This window comes from Physeter macrocephalus, chromosome 2, assembly GCF_002837175.3.
Source record: "Physeter macrocephalus isolate SW-GA chromosome 2, ASM283717v5, whole genome shotgun sequence".
NCBI classification, from domain to species: Eukaryota; Metazoa; Chordata; class Mammalia; order Artiodactyla; family Physeteridae; genus Physeter; species Physeter macrocephalus.
In genome coordinates, this window is record NC_041215.1 from 4,020,291 (window position 1) to 4,046,734 (window position 26,444).

The 26,444-nt window shown below is 50.4% G+C and overlaps 1 protein-coding gene and 1 pseudogene across 2 annotated transcripts in view; one reads left to right on the forward strand and one right to left on the reverse strand.

Annotated features, from left to right (window-relative positions):
- Positions 1 to 19,189, forward strand: part of NEURL1B (neuralized E3 ubiquitin protein ligase 1B) — a 42,126-nt gene extending 22,937 nt beyond the window's left edge. For both annotated transcript variants that reach the window (XM_055079752.1, XM_055079754.1), the window contains exons 3-5: positions 10,758 to 11,477; positions 13,558 to 13,683; positions 14,054 to 19,189. In XM_055079752.1, coding sequence (XP_054935727.1) covers positions 10,758 to 11,477; positions 13,558 to 13,683; positions 14,054 to 14,298 — 1,091 coding nt within the window. In that variant the 3' untranslated portion in view covers positions 14,299 to 19,189. The remainder of the gene's footprint in view (positions 1 to 10,757; positions 11,478 to 13,557; positions 13,684 to 14,053) is intronic.
- LOC112062274 (cleavage and polyadenylation specificity factor subunit 5-like) lies at positions 3,350 to 5,145 on the reverse strand (annotated as a pseudogene).
- Positions 19,190 to 26,444: the final 7,255 nt, after the last annotated feature.

A 26,444-nucleotide genomic window follows, 5' to 3' on the forward strand; every position in this document is an offset into this window, starting at 1 on the left:
CGGACCGGGGCACGAACCCGTGTCCCCTGCATCGGCAGGCGGACTCTCAACCACTGCGCCACCAGGGAAGCCCCAGATTTCTTAAAGCCTCCTTGGGTGATCCCAGGGTGCAGCCAGGATTGTGATCACAATGATCCTCTTTGCATGGGTGCCTGTCCCTCCTCCCTGCCTGGTACCAAGCTGAGCTCTTCAGACCTCTCAGTTCAGGGCATGGTATCATCACACAAGCCCCTTCTCTTGTTTTGACTTTTCTGCTTCATCTCCAATCCCCACTCCCATTCACGCCTTCCCCTGCCCAGATAAGCATCACTCTGATGTTTGGCAGCCCTTGGGCATGTGTATCTTTTAAAAATATGTAGAGCTGTTTTGTATGCATAGGTAGATGGTATTGTGCTAAGGATCTTATTCTATTTTTCTTTTTTCACTTGCCCCATTTTAAGATTTATCTGTCTCTGTCTCTCTGCTTCCTTGTTCTCTAACGGCCTCCCGCTTTGATGGACACGTGGGTTGTCCCCATGCAAACTGCATTGCTGGATACATTCTCCCACAGGGCTGCCCTGTGGCTGCTAGTTTACTGTTCTCAGGGGCATCAACCAGGATGGGCTTACTGGGGCCTGGAGTGGTCCATCCTGAGAGCCTTGATTTCTCTGGATGCTCCTCTGGGCCAAAGACAAGTTACTTTCTACTGATTTTAGTAGTTCTTGGACCCAGGAGAAGAAGGTTCAGCCAGGTCATGCACACCTCTCCTGGCTCCTTTTTCTCCAAGGAAGCCCTTTTCCAGAGCTCTGGAATGCAGGCCCCATGCTTTCCTGAGGCAGCCCTGTCCCTCTTCCAGGCAGCTCAGGAGTGGTCAGTGTCACGGCCTCATTATCCTTCCTCTGCCGAGCGGTAGAAGGCTGGTCAGACTGAACATGGAACGCCAGCCCAAGGCCATGGCATTGCAGGCTATGCTGTCAGAAACCTTTGGTTGCAAGTGACAGAAACCAGTTCAATCTCACTCAAGCAAAAAAAAAAGGGGGTGGCGGGGAATTAATGTATTCTGTGACTGAAAATTACAGGGAACAGCTCCCTGTTAGACTGGCTTGATGCAGAGGCCCAAGAAATAGCACCCAGAATATTGGCCTGCCTTTATTTCTTGCTCAGCTGTAGTCTTTGTTGGTGTCATCCTCCACCAGGCTCTCCCTTTGCGTTGGGGGCAAGGCCACCAGCAGCTCCAGTCCCATGTCCCACGAACTTAACAAATCTAGCAGGAGAGCTGCTTTCCCACAAGGTCTAGCTAAAATCTCAAGATCTAACCTCGTTGATGTCCATGGCCAGAGGGATGGGATAAAGTGACTGGCCAAGTTAAGACTCCCTCCTCAAGGCAATGAACGGAAATGGGGCAGGGGGGTTCCCTCAAAAGAATAGTTGGGTGCTGAGACCAGAAGAAGCAGGGATTGGGTGCCAGATAGCCAGCAACAGTGGCTCTCCAAAGGCCTCATAAGGGAGCCATTAAACCCCCTTGAAAGCCTTGAGCCCTTTTGTTAATTTATTGGACCTACTCTGTGCCAGGCACCACACTGAGGGCTTTACCTGGGTGATGTCTTCTAGTCCTCACAAGAACCCTGTGAGATAGGAAATAGTATCATCCCCATCGGCAGACCCAGCATGGATGGATAACTTGGCCAAGGTCACCTAACAGTTGGTGGTTCTAGAGTCAGTATTCGTTCACTAGTGTTATGAACAAACTGATAAAGACTTGAAGTTGTAGATCAAAATCAGAGCCTGCAGGTCTGAGTGCACCTCTCCATGCTGCAGATAAGGAAACAGAGGCCCAGAGAGGGGCAGGGATTTGCCTGAGGTCACCCAGCTGATCTGTGGCTGTGGTGGGCAAGAGGCTTTGGTCCAGGACCCGAGAGGTGCCTTGGCGTGGGACCTGTGAGCACCACATCAGGCAGGGAGGAGCGGCTTCAGCTGGCTTCATCCGGAGCCCCATTGGGAAGCAGCAGAGGGTAATCGGCTTTTGCAGTTAATGTTTTGTTTACAAACAGCCCAGATCAGCGCCCAGCTCGCAGCCCCACAGTAAGGCATTTGCCTGGTAGGGTACCCCGAAGGCTTATCCTTTCCCAGTCAGGAGTGAGAGCTCCACTCTGTGGCCACGTCCTACTAGGGGCCCCTAAAGGCCCACTCTGTGCCAGGCATGGCACCAGGCACGGGGTTACTCCTTCCATAGCTCTGCCATTAGTCCTCCCCATGGGCCTGTGAGGCAGCTGTGAAGCTCCCCAAATTGCAGAAGGAAGCTGAGGTCACAAACAGCACTGGCCAGGGACCAGCCGAGGTCTGTCTGCCCTGGTCCAGTCTTCTCTGGTTGGCAGCAGGGAGGTATCTGGAAAAGCCCGGGCTCAGTGCCCAACATCCTCACCTTCTCTTCTTGATCCCCAACACCCCTGCCTTTCTGCCTGCCCTCTTGTGGCCATAGTAGAAGGAGCTCTGCTCCTGTCCCCTCTGCCTGTTCTGGGACATTCTCCTGTCATTTGTCCCTTTCTCTAGCCTCTCTTTCCCTCTCCACAGAATCATCCCCATGAGCACACACAAGGGTTCTGGTAGCTCCCCTCTTTAAAAGAAACTTCCCTTGACAATCTCTTCCACAGGCTACTACCATTTCTCTGCTCTCCTTCAGAGAGAAACTTTCTCAAAGGTGTTTTCTATACCACCCCCTCCCATTTCGTTCTTCAGCTCATCCCAGTGAAATTTTTTAAATTATTTTTTAAAAAATTTATTTATTTTATTTATTTATTTTTGGCTGTGTTGGGTCTTCGTTGCTGCGCACGAGCTTTCTCTAGTTGCGGCGAGTGGGGGCTACTCTTTGTTGCGGTGTGCGGGCTTCTCATTGGGTGGCTTCTCTTGTGGCAGAGCACAGGCTCTAGGCACACGGGCTTCAGCAGTTGTGGCGCGTGGGCTCAGTAGTTGTGGCACACGGGCTTAGTTGCTCCATGGCATGTGGGATCTTCCCGGACCAGGGCTCAAACCCATGTCCCCTGCATTGGCAGGCAGATTCTTAACCACTGTGCCACCGTGAAATTATTTTTTTATTAAAAAAAATTTTTAATATGAAATTAAAAAGAAAACACAAATAGAAATAAATCAATTCTCTTTAACAGTATACAAAAAAGTATGAGTAGGCCCCAAAGGAAATGAAACATTATCACGTTTGTTTACAGCACCCTCTGGTTCTTCATATTATTTATTATTCAAACAACAGAAAGTATAGTTGGCAATTTAAGGACTGGGGAAGAGATATACCTAAAGCACATTTTCTACCATGTTTATTCTACCCTGCATATAGCTGTGCTCCCAGAGGCAGCTTCTTCTACCTCTGCACTGGCACAGGATTGCAGTTGTAGGTAAAATGTAACATGCTCAGAAGCTGAGGGAGACAAGAAATGATGGGTCCACGGCCTGGTGCATCGTCAATTCAAACAATGGGGCAGCTACCAGCTTGTAAGTTTTAGGCTCTGCAAACAAGGCTTTCTCTTGAAGTTAAACCAAAAACAATTGCTTATATTCCTTAGGCTTTGTAATATGTGCAGGAATATACGGATACTGAGGAGGTTCACCATTTGGTCGCTACTAGTTACCCATGTAGTCATCAATGACCCAGTCTGGTAGGACTGACCTTGATGCCCCAGTATCTCGGCCAGTGAGAGTTTTAGCCCTTCAACTTCGTCTTCTCCTGGCTTAGAGCACCACCAGGTGCATTGAAGAAAGTCGTTCCCAGCCGTGGCAGTAATACACGGGGTGGCCAGTGCTCGTGGACCATCAGAAACCCTTCTCACTCCAATTTTATCAAACTCCTCCCTACCGTGCTGAAACCTGGCTGCAATAGAGCCGTCCGCACCGCTTCACTGGACTTCAGCCTGCAAGCTCACCCTTCAGCCTCGTGCTGCCAAATCCAGAGCTGTCGTCTCCATCCTCTCACCAGGCCTCTCCCTGCTGCCACAGGACACCTCTCCCCGCCTCTCTGACCTGCTTGTGGCTCCGGGCCTCCAAAGCTCCTGCTTTTCCTCCCACCTCCTGAGCCTCTCCTCCTTGGCGCGCTTGCTGGCTCCTCCCCTGCCTGTCTCCATATGCTGAGAGCCCCAGGATTCTATCCTAGGCCCTCTTCCTTCTTCATTCTCTTCCTTCTTACTTTTATTTTTTTAAATAAATTTATTTATGTGGTTTTTTTGTTTGCTTGTTTGTTTGTTTGTTTGCGGTACGTGGGCCTCTCACTGTCGTGGCCTCTCCCATTGCGGAACACAGGCTCTGGACATGCAGGCCCAGCGGCCATGGCCCACGGGCCCGGCCACTCCGCGGCATGTGGGATCTTCCTGGACGGGGCCCGAACCCGTGTCCCCTGCATCGGCAGGTGAACTCTCAACCGCTATGCCACCAGGGAAGCCCCTATTTATGTGTTTTTATATTTGCCTGTGTTGGGTCTTCGTTGCTGCTCGTGGGCTTTCTCTAGCTGTGGCCAGCGGGGGCTACTCTTCGTTGTGGTGCACAGACCTCCCATTGTCGTGGCTTCTCTTGTTGTGGAGCACGGGCTCCAGGCGCGTGGGCTTCAGTAGTTGTGGCACGTGGGCTCAGTAGTTGTGGCTCACGGGCTCTAGAGCGCAGGCTCAGTAGTTGTGGCGCACGGGCTTAGTTGCTCCGGGGCATGTGGGATCCTCCTGGACCAGGGCTCGAACCCATGTTCCCTGCATTGGCAGGCGGATTCTTAACCACTGCGCCACCAGGGAAGCCCTCCTTCCTACTTTTAAATCACATAATACAACATGCATGTAGAAAAGTGCCTAAACAACTGTAGAATTTAACAAACAAATGAGGCAAGGCCGTTTCTCTCATCTACCCTCTCTCTCCAGATGATATGAGCCTGTTGCTGGGCCTTGAGTCCCATCTCTAAGCTGTTGGCTCCCAAATCCATATTCCCAGCCCTGACACCTCTCCTGAACTCCAGAGTTCCCTCCGCCTACTCACATCTCCTTCTGGCGTCCGAGAGGCTTCCCACATGGAACACGTTCACACAGCCATCCCTGTTGTCTGTGGATGGCGCTACCCATGTGGTGCCTCAGCCAAAACCTCCGGGGTCATGCTGGACTCCTCTTTTCCTCCCCCGGCAATCATTCTGTCAGTGTGTCCTGTCACTTCTGCCTCCAGGACACGGCCCAAAGCAGTCCTGAGACACTGAAGTGACTGACGGATGGTCCCCTCTGTCTCCAGTTCTTCCGGTCTTCATTTTCATCTTCACACACAGATGGTTTCTCTTGGGGCATAAATTCTGCTTTACTTCCAGGCCCAGACATGGTTGACCTGAGAGAGCCAGGGAAGAGAAAGAAAGGGAAGAACTGAGCTCCATCCCAGGCCAGAGGCAGGCCCTGGAGGTGGCCCAGGGAGAGTGGGAGGTGCGGGCGCCCATCCCAGCCATTCCAGCCTCCGCGCACCTGGCCTCGGACTGCTGCTGCGTGATGGTGCTTGGTGGATGATCATGGTGGGGTGGGGGGGGTACTTGTTGGACACTTCCTCTCAGAGATATTAGGTCCCTGGGGACCACAACTCCAGTTGGCCTGAGGCTGAGCCCCCATGCTGGGTAGCTGTAAGAGCTGAACAAGAACAGCTGAATTTTGGAGGCAGGGTTGCTTGTCATAGGGAGCCCAGCTTTGGAGTTGCATAGCCTGAGATGGAATCCCATTTCTGTCACCGCTGGCTGTGTGACCTTGAATAACTCACTTCATCTCTCAAAGCCTCGGTGTTTTCCCACTGTGAAATGTGCCCATTTTGCAGAGCCGCATGGGATAGTGGTAAGGATTGATAAGGGTAATGAATGCATGGAGTTGCTTCTGGTAGGTGCTCAAGTACATGGTCGTGTATACTTTCATCAGGTCCAGGGAGTGGATTTGGAGACGAGTCACAGGTTAGAGCCAGGAAGTTTTGATAAGCTTCCTTGATGGCCTCTTGATGTGGCTGGATTTCTGCCTTTAGCCAGCTGGCTGATTCTCCATAGAGAAGCTCTGAGAGGTGGATTCTGAAGTGTCGGGCCTAGGCCAGCACTCTGCTATCTTGGGCCTGTCTCACTCAGGGACAATGCCTGATAGGGACAAAGTTCTTTATATAAAGGAAGGAGACCCAAGCTTTTCCAAGGGGCTACTGTGTGCCAGGTCCTAGGTTAAGTGCTGTCACATACTCTGTAACACCAGCCTCAAAAACATACCAAGCTTTCACCACCTCAGAGACTTCACACATGCTGTTCCCTTTGCCTGAAATGCTTACACCCCACCTCCCAGCCACCACTCCCTCAGCCTTCGTGTCATAGCTCCGTGATCAGAGACTGGGCTGTTCTGACCCACTCTCAGGCCCCACTTCTGACCAAGTCCCCCTTTGACACACACAGAGAATCCCAGTTCTATCACTTCCTGGCTGTGTGACTTGGAGTAACTCACCTTGCCTTTCGGAGTCTGAGTTCCCCACTGGAATGTGCCCGTCTTTCAGAGCATCGTGAGATGGCAGCTCTTGGTGGCACTCATCACAGTTTGGAAGAAGGGTTAGTTTTCTGTCAGTTGCTTCATTAAAATCTGTCTCTCCCACTGCAATGAGAGCTCCATGGACCCAGAGGCCATGCCTGCTTGTTCTCTTCAGCCAGTGCCCAGCACAGTGCTTGGCACATGGCAAGTGCTCTATACATTTTGTTAATAGATGTTTAAGGAATAATGATAATTACCATGTTTTGAGCACTTAGTGCCATGCTCTGTGCTAGACCACCGGTCCCCAACCTTTTTGGCACCAGGGACTGGTTTCGTGGAAGACAGTTTTTCCACGGACCGGGTGGTGGGGGATGGTTTCCGGATGATTCAAGTGCATTGATTTATTATGGTCTCTGTGCAGTCAGACCTCTCCGCTAATGATAATGTATATTTGCAGCCACTCCCCAGGGCTAGCATCACCGCCTCGGCTCTACCTCAGATCATCAGACATTAGATTCTCAATAAGGAGCGCACAACCTAGATCCCTTGCAGGCGCAGTTCACAGTAGGGTTCACGCTCCTATGAGAATCTAATGCTGCCGCTGATTTGACAGGAGGCGGAGCTCCTGTCAGATCAGCGATGTGAGCAGTAACGTGAGCGATGAGGAGCGGCTGTAAATACAGATGAAGCTTCGCTGGCTTGCCCGCTGCTCACCTCCTGCTGCGCTGCCTGGTTCCTAACAGGCCATGGGGACTGATAGCGGGTCCGTGGCCCAGGGGTTGGGACCCCTGTGCTAGACTCTTTATAAAAGCATCTAATTTAATCTCTATAACAACATCGGTGGGAGTCTGGGGGGCAGGTATCATCATTATTCCATTTTTTAAAAAATTTTTAAATTTTATATTTTTTATACAGCAGGTTCTTATTAGTTATCTATTTTATACATATTAGTGTATACATGCCAATCCCAATCTCCCAATTCATCACACCACCACCACCGCCCCCGCCACTTCCCCCCCTTGGTGTCCATACGTTTGTTCTCTACAGCTGTGTCTCAATTTCTGCCCTGCAAACCGGTTCATCTGTACCATTTTTCTAGGTTCCACATATATGTGTTAATATACAATATTTAAGCTGAGGAAGCTGAGACTTCAAGAGGTAAAGTGACTTACCTAAAGTCACATAGCCAAGAAGGGCTGAAGCCAAGACTCGAACCTAAGTGTACCCATCTCCAAGCCATGCTCTCAATTAGGATGCTATACTGAAGGACAGGCTCTTATGTGGAGCTGTTAGGGGCCAGGAGGAAGAGCTTTGGGGGTGGGGGACAGAAGCAGAGTGTGTTGGCAAGAGCAGAGGCCCAGGGCAAACCACGGCCAATGCCTTTAGGCTTGGCCTCACAGGATGACTGTAGTAGGGCAGCGAGACCTGGGAAAATGCATTACGCCAAGAGGCTCCCAGAAACATCCACTTGTCTAAAATGCCTTTTCAAAAAAAGTGCTTGTTTTAGTCTACTTTTATTCATTTTTTTTTCTGATTACAAAATCAATGCATGTTCATTAGCAAAAAATGAGAAAATCTGAAAACCATAAAGAAGCAAATTTCCACCCAGAGATAGCCACCCTAGAATTTCTATGTATTTCCTTCCTATATCTTTCCTCTGTATCCCATGCATACATTTCCCACATAATTAGAATCAAATCATATATTCGGTTTTGTATCCTCTGCTGTTCATTTAATATTATATCACAGGCATTTCCCCCCCATTGTTAAATATTAATAGAAAACTTGATTTTTCAAAATATTGGGGTTTTTGATGATAAAACTTTGCAGTGTATATGTTTACTGTAGAAAAGTTGGAAAATACAGAAAAATCTGAAGAAAATCCCTCATAACCTCACCCACCTGAGAGATAATGACCATTAACATTTTGTTGTATGTCTTTCTAGAACTTGATTTCCTATGCACATATAGTATTATAGACAGATAGGTACAGACACATGCACTCATATAGACTTTTTAAAAGGACCAAACTGAAATCCTACTTCCTCCCTCAGTTTATGGGGAAGCATCCACTAACGCAAGACAAACTCAAATGTCCACAGACCCCAAGAAAGTAGTTGAGATGGGTGAAGGGGCCAGCTCAGGGCCATGGGGAAGGAAAGCAAACAACCTCAGCAAAAGGGCAAGCTGTAACCCATTGATGACAGGCGAGAATTCAGGTCCTGTGTCACTAGACCTGATTTTCCAAGAGAGGCTATAAATCCAGTGTAAAGTGAATCTCCTGACTCTTAAGTACTGGCCACTAGTTCAAAAAATATTTTGAAAGACCAAGGGGTGATTTATTCAACAAACCACTGGAAGCGGAAAAAAGAAGAGGCAACCATAGCTTAAAAGAGGCCAATGACAATCAGTGGGCTTTATTTGGATCTTCATTCAAAGAAACTGGGAAAAAAGCATATTCTCACACACAATATGACAAGAAGTCTTTAAATTTTAGAGAGACATACTGAAATTTTTTGAGATAAAATGGCATGTCTAGGATTTGCTTCAAAATAATATAGGAGGGAGAACTGATGGGGGCATCAGTGAAACAAGATTGGCCATGAATGGTAATTGTTGAATCTGGGTAAACAGCATTCATTATACTATTTGTATATGTTTGGGTTTTTTTTTAATAAAAAGTTTAAAAAAAAGAAAAAAAAACCCAAACACCAGTAGGCCAACCAGACAGGTCTGTGAGCCAGCCTCAGAACTTGGATGGCCAGTTTGCAAACTCTGCCCTGTATGGAGCCGGGGTGGGGAGTAACATATGAGGCTCTCACCGGGGGTTAGGGCATGTTTTTTGCAAAACCATGTTTGTTATTACGATTTAATTTTATATTTGGAAAACTAAAGAGGAAGAAATATTTTTTTTCCCCATGATATAAATTACAGAATGGTAACAAAATCTTAGCTAGAGTGGTTTGGTTTAAAAAGTCTAAGTGACACTTTTTCTTGCTTCCTTTACTTGCTTTGGTTAACAAGAATATTTTGATCACAAAAACAACTTCAAAATAGTTTCTTTCCCAGATATCTTTGTTATTCAGAGAGGCAGTCAGTCTCTGCTAGAGACCTCATTCATTTATTCATCCAGTAAACTACATAATAATGAAGGCTATCTGCCAAGCACTCTGCTAAGCCCTGAAACTTGGTGGTGAACAGACTGTCACAGACACTGCCCTCCAGGGACTCACATTCTAGATAGGGACAGTCAACAAGTAATCTGTTGATACCAAAGTATGAAGACCTGTATTACCTGGATGACAAACACTATTTTTATTTGCTTTTTTACTTAACATAGATCAAGAGCATTTTTTCATGTTACTAAAAATTATTCAAAAATATTTTCATGACTGTGACTTTTTAAAAACGCCCCCTTAGTTTCCTGTCCTATACAATGAGGCCATTTCTTGCAGAAACCTTACACATTCAAAGGTGGAGTAGCACCCAGGTACTGTGCTCCCTGCTGCAGACACAGCAGTGAGGAGGACAGGCCCATGCCCCGCCTTCTTTCAGAGGCAGCATGGAACCAGACAGCCCCCGAGTTCGAGTCCTGACTTTGCCACTTAGCTGCTGTGCAACCTTGGTCGTGCTCCCTAGCCCCGTTGTGCCTCAGCTCCCTTCTTTACCAAATGGTGGGTGATAACAGTACACACCTCACAGGTTGTATGAGGACTAAATGAGAACCTGTGAAAAGGAGCTTAAAATAATAATCTGTCACACAGTAAGGCCACAAACCCAAGGGTTTGCTCCTTCCCTTGGAGCTTATGTTCTAGTTGGGGAAGCAGACAATAATGATTTTTAAATGCCCTTTAAATATGTGTATGTGTAGCTGATTCACTTTGTTATGAAGCAGAAACTAACACACCAATTAAAAGAAAAAAATCTTCAAAAGTATGAAAACCTCTGAGGAGGGCGGGAGGAAGGAAGAAGGGGGAAAGAAAAAAAGGAAGACGAGAAGGCGAAAAGAGGGAGAGGAAAGGATGGAGGGATGGGAGTAAGAGAAGGAGGGAGGAAAAAGGAAGGGCCTCATCTGCCCGTCCCAAAGATAAGAATAGTCAGGTGCACTCGGGATGGTGCTTAATCCAATTCTGTGCACCTGAGGATCTTAAATAACCTCACGAAGGAATCAGAAAGAGAAAGGGAGGGCCCAGGTGGGGGTGGGGGCGTGGGGAGGGCAAGGCGGGGGCTCCTGGCAGGCTGCGCCCTCACTGCCCTTCTTCTGCCCTCCCCGCGCAGAGAGCGGGTTCGCTGACACGCTGACGCCCGCGCGCATCGGCCAGGCCCGCTTCAGCGCCTGCCTGCCGCCCAGCAGCCACGACGCGGCTAACTTCGACAACAACGAGCTCGAGAACAACCAGGTGGTGGCCAAGCTGGGCCACCTGGCGCTGGGCCGCGCCCCGGGCCCGCCGCTCGCCGACCACGCGGCCGCCGCCATCCCGTGCGGGCCCCGCGACCGCTCGCGGCCCTCGTCGTCGCCGGCGCTGCTAGAAGCCGACCTGCGCTTCCACGCGACGCGCGGGCCCGACGTGAGCCTGTCGCTCGACCGCAAGGTGGCCTGCGCGCCGCGGCCCGACGGCGGTCGCACGCTTGTCTTCTCCGAGCGCCCGCTGCGGCCCGGCGAGAGCCTCTTCGTGGAGGTGGGCCGCCCGGGGCTGGCGGCGCCCGGCGCGCTGGCCTTCGGCATCACGTCCTGCGACCCGGGCGGGCTCCGGGCCGCCGAGCTGCCCACCGACCCCTACGCGCTGCTCGACCGCAAAGAGTACTGGGTGGTGGCGCGCGCCGGGCCCGTGCCGAGCGGAGGCGACGCGCTCAGCTTCACTCTGCGGCCCGGCGGCGACGTGCTCCTGGGCGTCAACGGGCGCCCGCGCGATCGCCTGCTGTGCGTCGACACCACGCAGGCGCTCTGGGCCTTCTTCGCCGTGAGCGGCGGCGCCGCAGGCCAGCTGCGTCTCCTCGGTGAGTCCCCCGACCGTGCGTGCGCGCCCTGGCGCCACTGGATAGGTAGCCGGAGCCGCTGCTGAAGCCCAACCGGTGGTCCCCCAAACTTGAGCGCGCATCAGAACCACCTGGCCTCCATCTAGAGTTTCCCCTTCAGTGGGGGTGGGTCCTGAGAAGATGCATTTCTAACCAGTGCCCCAGGAATGCCTTTGTCGCAGCTCCCTGGAGCACACTTTGTCCACACCAACCCAAGTACCCGCTGGTGTCAGGGCCTGGCAGGTAAATTGTCGGTGCAATTTTCATTCCCATTATTATGATTTATTATAAATATTTTTTACATATGTAGTGTATATTAAGTGTAGGAGAAAAAGAAAATACAACTACACTTAAAAGAGGGAAATGAGAATAACACCGTCCACAGAAAGTGGAACGCAGGCTTGAGCTATCCTGTTTTGAGATTGATTCTTGCCTTCATTCATGCCACAAATAGACACGCAGCACCCTCCTCCAGCTGTGGGCCAGGCCCTGAGCTCGTGGGATGGGGCACGGCAGAGGAGAGGACACAGACCGTGGAGCACCCTCACGTCCTCACAGACACCCAAATGGAGATTTGCGTGGTGTGGTGTTCGCTACAGCAGAGGGGCTTCTCTTCTCGCCAGCTTGGTGGAGCGGGGCTGGTGATCAGGGAAGGTTCCCGGAGAGCACAGCTCCGTTTTCGTGTTTCAAGAAGTAAAGTCCGAACGATAACAGAAACGATGAAGATTTCATATGTCACCTCATTCAGTTTTATCCTCCTGAAAATTGAAGCACAGGGAGATTAAATAACTGTCCCAGTCGTGGCTGGTCAGCCATCAAGATGCTGGGCACATCAGAGAATCCCTGAGCCTCAGTTCCCTTCAGTGTAGAAAGGGAGTGATGACGTGCATCGTGGGGTTGTTTTGAGGATGAAATGATGAGGTGCATATAATGCTTTTAAGCAGGTGCCTGCCACATGCAGCATGTTTAATAAGTAGCAATAGTGACGACAGTGACTGTTGCTGTTTGACTGAGGACAGGGGAAGGACAGGGTAGTGGTGGTTGTAATTTGGTTGGTTTGGGTTGTTTTTTTTTTTTTTAAGGGACCATCAGACAATAGTCATCATTTCAGCCTGAGAAGAGTTGCCCAAGTTCCCACTGGGGGTTTGCAAGAACTAAGCCTAGAGTCATTCTCTCCCCCTCCCCAGCACCTCCAGAAGAACCAGGATGAGCCTTTGAGTGGTCAGGAAGAGAAGGCAGGAGAAGGTAGAAAGGAAGTGACTGCTTTTGGAGGCCAGGGACTTGCCCTTCTGATCCCCGTCTGACAGCAGCCCTGGTTCTGTAATCTGTCCATCCATCCTCAAGTAGGGTAAGGGAAGGGGCATGTCTCTTCACATCAGAGATAACCCATCATTATCTGAACCAACAGTGAGTTCAGGGAAGAAGACCCATCCATGTTGAACACTAGTTGGGAGTCTTGAAGTTGCAAGTAACGAAACCCAACTCACAGTGCCCTAAGCAAAAAGGGAATTTGGGGGGTAAACACATGCCTCAGAAGTCTGGGGGTATATTGGATGGATTCAGGAACAGCTTGATCTAGGTGTTGAAAGGATGTCATCAGGATTCCACCTGAAAGCTGTACTTTCCTCTGTGTTGGCTTGACTCTCAGGCAGGCCCTACAGCACCAGGCTCATCTCCCAATGGAACGGGCCCCATCTTACCTAGTAGTTCTAGTGAAAGTCACAGAATTTGGCCTTGCAGGCCTTGCTTGAACCACCACTGAGACCAAGGGTGGAAGTTCTTATTGGCCTGGCCTGGATCGTGTGTGTGAGAGTGAAGTAGTGCCTTAAACAAAATTCCAGTGTTGTTTCTGAAATAAACAAGAATGGAGGCTAGGCGGCAAAGACCAGATGTCTATCACACTTGTACGATTCCATCAGTTCTTAGCAGAACCCTGTGAGGTAGCTCTTGTCCTCCCATTAGATACATGAGGAAGTGAAGGTGCAAAGCAGTGGAGAGCCAGGGACTATAGCAGAGCAGAGCCCACCTCCCACTGCCCCTGATGGAGTCTCTTTGGTCTCAGGCACCCTGCAGTCCAGCCCTGCGACCACATCCCCATCAGGATCCCTCAGCGGCTCCCAGGACGATAGCGATTCCGATATGGCCTTCAGTGTCAACCAGTCCTCCTCGGCATCTGAATCATCCCTGGGTAAGGAAGGGCAAACCTTCAGGGATGGGGGAGTGGAGGGTGCAGGGAGACAGGGGCTCACCCTGGTGGCTGTACCAGCCCTTCCTGGGGCTGAATAAGGTGGCCACCTTTCCCCCGCATCCTTTCCTTCTTCAGCTGTAGGGAGGAGAAACATCTGGATATGGCATCCCAGAGGGTGATAATGGTGCTTGATGCTTGGGGGTAGGAGCGTAGGAAAGGGGGCAAAACCCAGGAGAATAACCAAAACTGGTGTCTCCCAAAGTTGTCCCCCCACGGATTCTGCCATAGAAGCCCTGCCTTCTTGGGATTGCCCCAGCAGAGCCCACCTGAGAACCACGGATTAAGGTCTGCCTGTTCTCCCTTTCTGCAGTGACGGCCCCCAGCTCCCCACTGAGCCCACCAGTGTCCCCCGTGTTCTCTCCACCAGAGCTGGCGGGCAGCAAGAACAGCGAGTGCGCGGTGTGCTTCGATGGCGAAGTGGATACAGTCATCTACACGTGTGGACACATGTGCCTGTGCCACGGCTGCGGCCTGCGGCTCAAGAGGCAGGCCCGGGCCTGCTGCCCCATCTGCCGGCGGCCCATCAAAGACGTCATTAAGATCTACAGGCCGTAGCCTGGCCCGCCGACGGCCCTGACCAGAGCAAGGTCACCTTTCTGAAGCCCACCCCCACCCCGGGCCGGGCAACCACCATGGCCGCCGGGGAGTCCAAGGGCAGCAGCTGTCTTGCCTGCCGCTCTCCAGTGGTGGGCAAGGCGTGACAGTCGTGGACACGAGGCCCCCGGGGGTCTCAGTCCAAGCGAGGGTTGCTTCTGGCTCGAAAGTGCTTTGCCCCCAAAAGGCCGTCCCAAGAGCAAGCTCAGGAACTGCCTGGCAGACTGCCCTGTCCCCTGGTGACCTCTCAGCTGAGAAATGGCGTCCTCTGTGCAATGCCTTTTGCTGGGGTTGGGTTGAGTGTGTGTGAGAGAGGGGGAGGGGAGGGAGGGAGACAGTCCAGAGAGGGCGAGTGTGTGAGAATGACCTAGAGAGAACGTGTAGGTATTTATCCAGGGATCCTGGCTCTAGGAGGTTATTTAACACTAAAGAATGTGCAATCCGGAGCCCAGACGGTAGCGTGACTAGAAGTTGTTCACTTTACGGGGCTGTGACGTCAGCTGGTTTTGAATGTACAAAGCCTGCACCTAAACAGAACTCCCTCAGGTGGTATAGAAAAGGGACACTCAGATTTTCTAAAGCGAGGAAAAAATAGCTCATTGTTTACAGCTCTGAAGCAGCAACTCCTTGGGGAGTAGTTGGGCAGAGAACATAAGAGAACAATTTGCTTTTTCAGTTTCTAACTCAGTCTTGGAGAGGAGTTTTGACTGGGTGCTGGGGCTAGAGCTCTGGGCGGTGTCTTCTCCAGAAGCCTTGTCACCCCTTCAGCCCCAGACAACCTAATTACAAGCATACCACCCCTTGACTCCATCCCTATATGCTTTTAGTCTGTAGCATCCTCACCGTCTCCAAGGAGGAGACAAGCAACAGGTTCCCTTTTCCTGAGGGAGGGAAAGAATCCTAGATGCCGTGAGCCACCTGGGGTTGGAAAGGGTCACTCCGCAACTCTCCACATTTTCCTGCTGACATACCGTGCCTGGCATTTGCCAGCGGCTGTGGCATCACCAGGATGACCTGCTGGCCAAGTAGGGGAAGGAAGCAGGGCTTCGCAACCGGTCTTTGTTCTGATTGTCAGCTTATCTCCCCCTGGTGATTACTAAGACGTTAACTGATCATTTGGATGTTAACTAGGAACTGAGACACTCGCTGAAAATGCTGACACTGGGACTCTCCCACTCCCCAGGGTTATTTGCTGGGCATTTCCTGGGACCCTGACCCTGCCCCAACCCCCTCTCCCCTTCCCCCCTGCTTGGACCCATCTCTGCAGACTCCCGGACCACACCTGGGCTGATGGGCTGGCAGGCCTGCAATTCCCTTCTGGGCCCCACCTCTGCCCTGTCTTGTGCTGTACCTTTAGGGAGGTCCCTGGGCCTCTCTGTTTCTCAGTTCCCGATCTGTCCAAGAGGAAGCCTGGTACCTGCCCACTCCAGAGCTCTTGGCAGGACTGGCACATTTTATTTTATTTTTTTATTTTTTATTATTTTTTTTTTGTGTGTGTGGTACGCGGGCCTCTCGCTGTTGTGCTCTCTGCCGTTGCGGAGCACAGGCTCCGGACGCGCAGGCTCAGTGGCCATGGCTCACGGGCCCAGCCACTCTGCGGCATGTGGGATCTTCTCAGACCAGGGCACGAACCCGTGTCCCCTGCATCGGCAGGCGGACTCTCAACCACTGCGCCACCAGGGAAGCCCAGGACTGGCACATTTTAAAAGGCCCAAGACACCTTGCAAAGAGCAGGTATTGTTTTTAGTCCAATTCCTAATCTGTTCTTCTGTTGAGGGAGGCAGGGAAGGGAGGACATTCAGAGTTTTTGCATTCATGTAACAGGTGTTTGTTGCGTATCTGGGGTCCCCCTCGTCAGATCAAGGCCCATAAGGCCAGTCAGTCCGTGCCCTTATGATGCTCCAGGTCTTGGACCATCTGCTTCTCCTCTGCCTGGTATTCCGACCCGATCTCAACTTCAGAAACCCTACTCTTGCCCCTGCAAGGATCCCTGATTAGTTCTTTTTCCCTTATGAACTTGGGAAACACGCCCAGGTTTTAATTTTGCAGCAGAATCTTTAGGGGAGTGAATGGCACCCCAGCATTTGCCAAGATAAGAGTTTGCAAACCTAGGCAGCGCTCGGCACCCAGCTGAATTTGGTCCGCTGGAGCCTTCCATTTCCCCCACATGCTGGGTGTGGGCAAGGCCACGCACAGGCCCCATGTGAGAGGGCTAGTTACCCACAGGACCGTGGTTCTCCAGGCAGCAGCTCCCCTGACTGGATTGAGCCATAGTCACAAGCCCCGGTGGTCTCGGCGGCCTGGGGGAGCCAGCTCCTCTCTCTTGTCCCCTCGGGTTCCAGCCAGGGTCAGTGCAACCACTGCCAGGAATCCAGGGATCGAGGGCCTGGACCCAGGGTAGACCAGGCCCTGCGCCTGGTGACCTATTACCTGGGAAGAAAGGAGCTGGTGGCCTGTTTAACATGCTCTGCAGCTGCTATAAATAGCGTCCCTGTTTCCAAGAGGAATTAAGGGTGTGTTTATCTTCTAAAAACCAGACGTTTCCTGATGCTCTAAACTGATTTATTCAGCGCTGCAGAGGAGCTGCCCACACCGCCCTCTAGGTTCTGTCTGGAGAGGGGGCAGGAGGAAGAGGGAAAGGAACCACTATCCTTTATTTGGCATCACTGTGTGCCCGGCACTGGGCTGGAGAGGTGCATCCCCATGTCAGTCCTGTGAGGTAGGTCTTAGTACCATATTGAGTCGTATCAAAGACACCACTGATGACAAAACACACCATTCTATGTACCACTAAGGGAAAAACACTGCCAATTTCAACTGTAAGATGCCACAGCTATTCGATTCATTTTACTCCGACATGTTAAGTGGAGAAGCTGTGCTCCTAGAATCAATGAAATACGATATTATCCCCAGTTGGCAGGTAAGAGAACTAAGGTGCTGGAAGTGAAGCAGGAGGTGACAGGACTGGGCTTCAAACCCAGGAGTGCCTGATGCCAAAACCCACGCTCTCCGCTGCCTGGCCCCGAGCCCAGAAAGCTCGAGACTACTTGAGTTTTCTTCCTTGAAGCTCACCTGGGCAGTGCCTGGAGAGAGCTGGGCACCCACCCCTGTGTGAGGGTTCTAGCCCCAGACTGCGGCCCCTGTGCCGCCCGGAACCCTGGGAGCACAAGTGTCCTTCCTTTCAGGCTCATCTGCCTACTGCCCCCCTTCTCCCGGCGGAGCTGAGCCACGTGTGAGCTTGGGTCCAACCCAAGGGCCTCCTCCTGTTACATGGGGGTGCCCATCAGGGGCAACTTTGGGGAGACACTTGTCCCACCACCTTCCTGGGCCTCATGACCACCACCCCCCTAAGTAGGGCCCCCAGCATGAGGACAGGAAGACCAGAGGATGCCCCCTTTGTTGTGGTCTGGTGCCTGTTCATTCTGAACCACCAGAGAAATTGAGCTGTTTCCAAGTCAAGACAAATTCCTTTTTGTAGCCCATTCTCAGAACTGGGAGTCTTCTGGGATTTAGCTACCCAGGGCAGCTGGTCCCCTAAGTACAGCAATGCTTTTTCAGTCATCCGACAACCACTGGTCAGCGTGGCCTGTGTTCTGGACACAGGGATGGGAACCGGGTCTAAAGACAAGGCCTGTAGGGAGCTCGCTGTCCAGAGCAGGAGGTGGGCAGATTTGTAAACTTGTATTTGACCCATCTAGTGCTGGGTCCTGTGGTAGCACTTAGTAGGTACTCATTAAAGGTTTACTGAGTAAATCAGAAATCAGGTTGTGAGTCTCCAGGGGTTTGGTAAAACACCACGTATACATGCACACAAAGTCATTCAACAAACATTTGCTGAGTGCCCACTAGATGTGGGGTGCTGGGAGGACGGAGCTGAGAGGACAGGACCCCAGCCCTGATGTCAGAGGGAGTGACATTATGAGACATTTGGGGCAGAGTCCATGGGCTTTCCTGGCCATTCTGTTGCCTTGGGGGTCTATCTTAGTGAGTACACAACTGCTTTCCAGACCCAGAGCCCCCTGCACACTTCAGAAAGCTTTCTCTGAATTAGGAATGCCAGGCATCTTGTAGTCACTGAGTTCCTGCCGAAATGGCCTTGGGCAGAACCCTCAAGAGCCCCACCAACCGATAATCGCCTTCAGGTCTTGCCAGGGAGACACAGGGAGATAGCTACCTGCTACTTTCAGGCCTTGGGACTGGTGGCTGGCAATCAACCCCCAAGTCGACAGAGAACCCCCAGTCAGTTCCAGAATAGGGTTGTGCAAACTCTTGGCCAATGAGAGGCAGTCACCTTCCGCTGCTCAATCCTGTCTCTGCCCCGGTTCTGGCAGAAGGACTCTGGCTCAGGAACACGTGTCCTCCCGGCATCTCTTGGTATTTAATTTTCTCACCGTCTTTCTCAAGTCCCTAGTGAGATGACTTGTACAACAATTTGTCTGTGCCTTATGAAAGTGTCTGTGCACTTTTAATCCTTTTTGAAAGCAACTTTAAAAAGCGGGCCGGGGACTAGCATACGTGGTAGTGTTCTAGAAATCTGTGCTCATCACTGAAACCCTTCTGCATTGTGTATTTGATGTTGGAGTGAAGAAGTGTACGTCCCCCGCCCCACCCCACTACCTGTGTACAGACCTTTTTAAAAATGTCTCTTTTTCTGATTCAATACTGTGACCTCTCCAATACAGTCTAATCTTTGGGGATCTGTAATAAAGGTTTCAAGACCTGGGGGGAATGGGTGGGGAAGGGTTTGCACTGGTCCTGTGTGTTGTGCTCTTGTGTGTTGTGTGTTTTGATTTTTGTCTTTTTATCCGTTTTATATTAACATAATTTTCCTGTTTAAAAAAACAAATACAACTTTGGCTTGTTAAGAAAAGTCTCTTCAGGAGTCAGTTTTAAAAATCACAGTTGCCTACACAGTTGGGGAGTGGAGGTGAAGGATACAAATCATTGCCAGCCTTGAGAAGACAATTTGCAAAATGTCTATAGAACCCTGAGAATATTCAAACCTTTTGCCAAGTAACTCCTGAGAAAATATCCCCAGGAAATAATTCTTGTTGAGGATAAACTCTATATGTAAAGATGTTCATTGCAGCATTATTTATAATGATGAACAACTAGAAGCAAGCCTGATGACCAACAACTAGGGTTTATAGTTGTCCCTCACCATTCTATCATCAGGGGATTGGTTCCAGGACCACCCTGCCTTGGAGTATCCACGGATGCCCAAATCCCTTACATAAGATGGTGTTGTATTTGCATATAACATACGCACATCCTCCCATATACTTTAAATCATCTCTAGAACACTTATAACACCTAATGCAATGCAAATGTTATGTAAATAGTTGTCAGCACAACAAATTCAAGTTTTGCTTTTTGGAACTTTCTGGAATTTTTTTTTCAAATATTTTCCATCTGAGTCTGGTTGAATCCACAGATGCGGAACCTGCGGATATGGAGGGGCAACTGTACTTGCCAAGAGCTCTTGGTTACAAGTGACAGAAACCCAACTGGAACAGGCTTTGGGGAATTAAAAGGCTCAGGTAACTGAGAAATCCAGTATCAAAACCCAAGAACTCACTTTGGGTGCATTTTGATCCGGAATCTGAAAAGCTGCAAGAGGATGTGGTCTTTCCCCCTCTGCCTCTGCCCTCTTTTGTCCCCCCTTCCCACACAAGTTCTCAAGACAGCTGGCAGCAGGTCCAGGCTACATCCTGCCCTTGAGCAATCCCTGTGTGGACCAAACTGGATGACGTGCCCCATCCTTAGCCAATCATGGAAGCTGGGGAGATCCAGGGCTCTGACTGGTCAGACCCAGGACATGCGCTCACCTCCACCCAATAGCTGCACCTGTTGAATTATGGGTTGGGGGGTGGGAATCAGAAACCCCATGGGAAAATTGGAGCAATGTAGAAGGAAAGCTGGGCAGGGAGGAACAACAGAGGTCTAAGAAAGGTTGAATAAAACAGGTTACAGATATATCCCTGGGAAATAGTATGGGCTGTGAAACCAGACAGCCTGGTCCTCACCTCCACATTGGGCCAGACACTTAAACTCTTTGTGCCTCAGTTTCCTCATCTGCAAAGCAAGAATAATAGGAGCTCCTGGTTTTAGGATGGATGTGAGCATTATTGAGATCATGCGGGTGATGTGCTAGGCACAGCATCTGGCACTCAGCGAAGAGTTTATAATACAGGAACATGTTTACATTAAAATATACTGGGAAAATCAAGATATGAAACTGCACATACAAAAAAGAAATAACCCAATCAAAAAATGGGGGAAGATCTAAATAGACATTTCTACAAAGAAGACATACAGATGGCCAAAAAGCACATGAAAAGATACTCAACATCAGTAATTATTAGAGAAATGCAAATCAAAACTACAATAAGGTATCACCTCACACCGGTCAGAATGGCCATCATCAAAAAATCTACAAACAATAAATGCTGGAGAGGGTGTGGAGAAAAGGGAAACCTCCCACACTGTTGGTGGGAATGCAAATTGGTACAGCCACTAAGGAGAACAATATGGAGGTTCCTTAAAAAATTAAAAATAGAATTACCATACGACCCAGCAATCCCACTCCTAGGCATATACCCAGAGAAAACCATAATTCAAAAAGTACATGCACCCCAATGTTCATTGCAGCACTATTTATAATAGCCAGGACATGGAAGCAACCTAAATGTCCATCAACAGAATTGGATAAAGATGTGGTACATATATACAATGAAATATTACTCAGCAGTAAAAAAGAGCAAAATAATGCCATTTGCAGCAACATGGATGGACCCGGAGATTGTCATACTGAATGAAGTAAGTCAGACACAGAAAGACAAATATCATATGATATCACTTACATGTGGAATCTAAAAAACGGGGCTACAAATGAACTTATTTACAAAACAGAAGTAGAGTCACAGATGTAGAAAACAAGCTTATGGTTACCAGGGGATAAGGGAGTGGGGGGAGGGATAAACTGGGAGATTGGGACTGACATATATACACACTACTATATATAAAATAGATAACTAATAATAACCTGCTGTATAGCACAAGGAACTCTACTCAATACTCTGTAATGGCCTACATAGGAAAAGAATCTTTAAAAAAAAAAGTAGATATATATATATATGTATAACTGACTCACTTTCCTGTATACCTGAAACTAACACAACATTGTAAATCAACTATACCCCAATAAAAATTTTAAAAAACAACAACAACAACTCAAAAACAATCCTGCACATACACTTTGATTGGATGGATGTAAAACAAACAAACAAATAAAACAAACCACCACCAACAACCAATAGCCCTAAAACCTGACCATGCATTGGAATGACCAACAGAATAGAAGCAAAATGTCCATGGGGGTTGTGTCTGGGTGATGGCATTATTGGTAACTTTTTTTCTGCCATGTTTTCCAATTTTTCTATAATGACCAGTTATTACTTTTAATTTAAACTTCTTATTTGGAAAAATTATCTCCCTACTCTGCAAAACCCAACAGGAACAGCTGGCCCTTGCTAGAATTCATCAGGAATTCCCAGGCTGATTGTCTGCGTTTGAGATCCAAATTTAGTCACGGTGGAGATAAGGGCTTGTTAGTTTCTAGTGGAGACCAGGCCAGGCTAACCAGTTTGGTTGGGCTTCCTCCAGGCCAGGCTTTAGAGCCCAGATTTCTGGGATGGAGCCTTGCAGTGGTATCAGGAGTGGGGGGAAGGGAGAAGAGAAGTTGCTGCCCAGGGCTGTTCCTCCTGGCTTGTTAGAACAGCCCAGCTAGGTGACATTGAATTTTGGAAACAATAGGGTAAGAGAAATGAACCAGCATTTATCAAGCAGAAGAAACTGTGATTTTCACACATTCTCTCAATGAATCTTCACCACAATATTTGTCTCATTTTACAGGGAGGAAACCAGGCTCCCTCCAAGGTAGAAGTAGTATTAGACCCCAGGTGTGCCTGTTCCAGAGTAAAGAGGCAAAATCTTTCAGAGGCACATTTTCACCCTTTCCCTTAGGTCTCCGAGGCAGAGTCTGCCCAGAACTTAATCTAAAAGCTTAATCCCTGAACCAAACTCTGTCACACACCCACACCTGATACAAAATCAGGTATGACATGGCCTTTACCCTCAAGAATCAACCAATCTGGAAAGGGAAGGCAGACCCCAAAACAGACATGTTCAGACTAGTGTAGTTCTGAGGCTGCTGGGACAGATCAAATCCAAGGCATAAAAGCTCTGGATCATTTAGTGATGTAATTTAAGCATCCTTCTTTCTCCTGGATGTTCAGGCTTTTACCAATGCCTGGGCCATACTCCCAGGCACATCATATTCTTGTCTAAAGCTTCAGTGTACAAAGCCCATGCCCTGACCCTCAGCATCCCTGATGCAGCTAGCCTGAGAGGAGTTTTGCCAAAATATATATATAAAGACTTCTCTTTCCCTCATTTCCTGGGTTCCCGCAGGACAAACAATCCTTAATAGTAATAATAATAATAATAAACAAATCTTTTAATGACCACTTACTATGTGCTAAGGACATCCATTGAATCCTCATGACAGCTCTTTGAGGTAAATCCCATCATTACTCCCATTTATGGAGAGAAAACCAAGACTCAGAGAAATGAAGTAACTTTATCCCACTGTGCATGGCCTCTCAAAGACAAAAGGATTTCTTCTCTTTCTTTTTGTAATTATTTCCCAGAATCTAAACCCAGTGATTTTTCAAGGGCAAAGGGGCCTGGAACATACTCACTTGTGTTTTCATTGACCCTACAAACAGCCATTCAGGTAGGTATTATCGTCCCATTTTACAGGTAAGAGAAGAGAGGCTCAGAGAGGGCAATGACCTGCCTGAATCACACAGCTTGTGAGCTGTGGAGCCTAGGTTGTGAACCACGTCTGGCTCCTTCCACGGCATCATGGCTTCTCTGTGAGTAAACTGTAGGGAGGGGGAGGAGGAGGAGGAGGAAGAGGAGGAGGAGAAGGAGGAGGAGGGGAAAGAGGAAAGAGAAGAAAGAAAAGGAAGGGTGGGAGAGGAGGGAAGGGGAAAGAAGCGGGAGAGAACCAGACTCAGCACCTAGAAGGGCAAGGAGAGAAAAGCTGTCAAACCAGGTCCTCAACTTACATAACGTCTATTAGCCCAATTCCAGGGACAGAGAATCTTTGCTTCTCCCTTCAGGCTCAAGTCTCCTGGCTCTTGGAAGCTGGTTTTGGCTCCCACACAGGGGTGTGGAAAACATGAACTTTCCAGGCATCCAGCTATGGGAACAGAGCCCCAACCTTGGCTGTTAAATGTACCCAGGGGAAGCTTCCAGAAGTCCCTGGGGCAGCTGCATCAGAGTGCTTTGGGCAGGCTGGTCCCCTTTCCTCAGCCCCCTCCCCTCCTGGCTATGACCTGCCCAGGTCTAAACCTTTCTCTCTCAATTGAGAGCCTCAGACTCCCCTCCTGACTCCCCCCGATGCCAGGGAAAGGCTTCAGCCATCCTCTGAGGACTCTGGAGGAACTGCTCAGGAGTCAGCCGGACAGGCCAGAGTTCACATCCACAATCGACCCCAACAAACTGGGGCACTTGGTCTGCCCAAGGTGCCTTCTGGGGGTGCTGTTCATCTCGAAGTCTGTGTGGATGCGATGGGGAGGCCCCCTCTCTGCACCTCACTTTCCTGCCTCTAGGTGGGGCTGTAGAACCACTCACTCCCCAGGTCCAGAGGAGGCTGCATTCCGGCTTGTCAGTTCCCAGCAGGGTATCCACTGTGATGGAGTCTAACATAGGGGGATGAGAGCGCGGGCTCAGGAGACAGACAAGCCTGGGGTCCAGGCCTGCCTCTGCTGTGGGGCAAGTTACTGACCCTCTCTGAGCCTCAGTTCCTACATCTTTGAGGCGGGAGGGTGTCAGCCCCGTGGTGGACTGCTCAGGACGCTCCGTGTCAGGAAGTGGCTGGCACTTAGGAAGTGTTCAGTAGGTGGTTACCGTTTTCACCAGTACTGCAGGCCTGCTACACCACCTCCCGCATTCAGCCCACTCCTCCCTGTCCCAGCTGGGCCAGGGGCCACCTCTGTCACCCCACAGTCCCCTGGGCCTCCCTCCAGGCCCTGTACTACCTCAAGGAGTGGGCCTGTGACACGGCTAGCAGCATCTACAGGTGATCAGCACAGGTCTCCCAAACAGTAGAACCTTGATTTCAACATCTCCCTCCCCCAAGTGTGGAATATCTGGCATTAGCACACCTCCTACCCACAAGGAATGAAAAAGAGGGGCGATCAGATGGCAGGGGCTCCCAGGCCTCTGAGCTGGCCCCGGCCCCTCGCCCCTTGCTTGTTTTGGCTCCCTGTCAAGAATGCTGTCCCGGGCCTGGGAGGCTGACTGACCTCGGACTCCGGAGGGAAAGTCACACTTTCGATCAACTCCCAGGAGCAGCCCTGCATTCCAGGAGGGGCGTGGGAAGGGCCAGGCTTCCCCCGGCTGAGCTGAGAGGAGAGCTGCCTGCAGCCTGGTCATCCCCGTAGCAGCCTCGGCACTGGCCCACGCCCACCTTGGCGTCCCCTAGGGGAACCTGCCCCACCAGGGAGGGATGGGGACGGGGGTCTGGGAGAAGATGCCCAATGCCACCACAGGAAAGAAATGCAGGGAGGTGCCCAGGGAGATGTCTCTGGCTTTTCCCATCCACACCCCAGCTTCCAGTGCTAGCTGATTTGCCTTTTCCAGTGTTATCCCCATCCCCACAAAAACAGGAATCTTCTCCATTATTTTGAGCAATTCAGGTCTCCCTCAAGCCCCTGTCCCCCAACAGGTGGTCCCAAGGCTGTCTAGAGCCGTCCCTCCTGGCCCAGCCTTGCTGTCTAGCCCCCTCCCCGCCCCCGGGGTTGTTTCAGCTGGAATTGTTCTCGGGGGCACCAGTCCTGGGGAAGGCTCCCCTGGGGAAGTCACCCAAGAGCTGGGCCTCGGAGGGTGGACAGTGGTTGGCCGGCAGAGAGGACCTGCCCAAGCATGGTCTGCAGCAGAGTGCGGCGTGAGCACAGAGGCTGTGGGCAGCATGATGGGTGGGGCAAAGGTCCCCAGAGACATCTTCCTTCTGCTACAACCAGCCTCTCTTCCTCCAGACGTTCCCACGACTCCCCTGGCTGGCGGCTCTTGGACAGGCTTCCTCCCACAGACCAGTCTCCAGAAGGGACAAAAGAATGGGCCAAGGGCAGTGGAGTAGCCTGGGCAGGGGGTCAGGAGAGAGGATAGCCATGTGATGCTGGGTGAGGGCTCCATCCCCTTGGGACCACGTTTTCCCCATACCCACCATGAGGCAGTGACCCTAGAAGTCCTGAGGTCCAGAGAAGGGAGGCTTCTGGGCTCCTCCTTGGGAGAGATCGGCTGTTTCTTTCTAGAAGATGGAGCACTGTCGTCCTCTAGTGGCTTTGGTGAGAGGCGGCAAAAACCAAAGCAGAAAGAAACTACTGGACAGGTAGTCAGGGTCCAAGTGCTGACGGATCTACTGCCCCGCCACACCCCACCCTCAGCAGATCCTCGGATGTCACCAGATGACCTGGGAAGCCAGGCTCCTGCGAATGGCGTTGCGGATCTGGGTAAGCTTGAGGAGGGCATGTTAGGGTGACTGGCTGTGCTGAGGTTACATCTGAGTCTGGGGTTGGGCTGGCACTGAGGTGGGGGACACGGTGAGGGTGGACTGGGGCTGGGACCAGGACAGGTTCCTTCCCAAGACCCCACAATGCTGGGAGGATGGTACGTGGTTCCTAACTCTGGTTCCCACCTCAGGCCACGGATCTGACTGGCTCTGTTTAACCCACACGTGAAACCCTGTGTCAGGCACATTAAAATAAAACAAGGAGCCCATCAGGAAACTTGCTCAAGCCTCTTAGATAGCCTCATCCACCAGAGGGCAGACAGCAGAAGCAAGAAGAACTACAATCCTGCAGCCTGTGGAACAAAAACCACATTCACAGAAAGATAGACAAGATGAAAAGGCAGAGGGCTATGTACCAGATGAAGGAACAAGATAAAACCCCAGAAAAACAACTAAATGAAATGGAGATAGGCAATCTTCCAGAAAAAGAATTCAGAATAATGATAGTGAAGATGATCCAGGACCT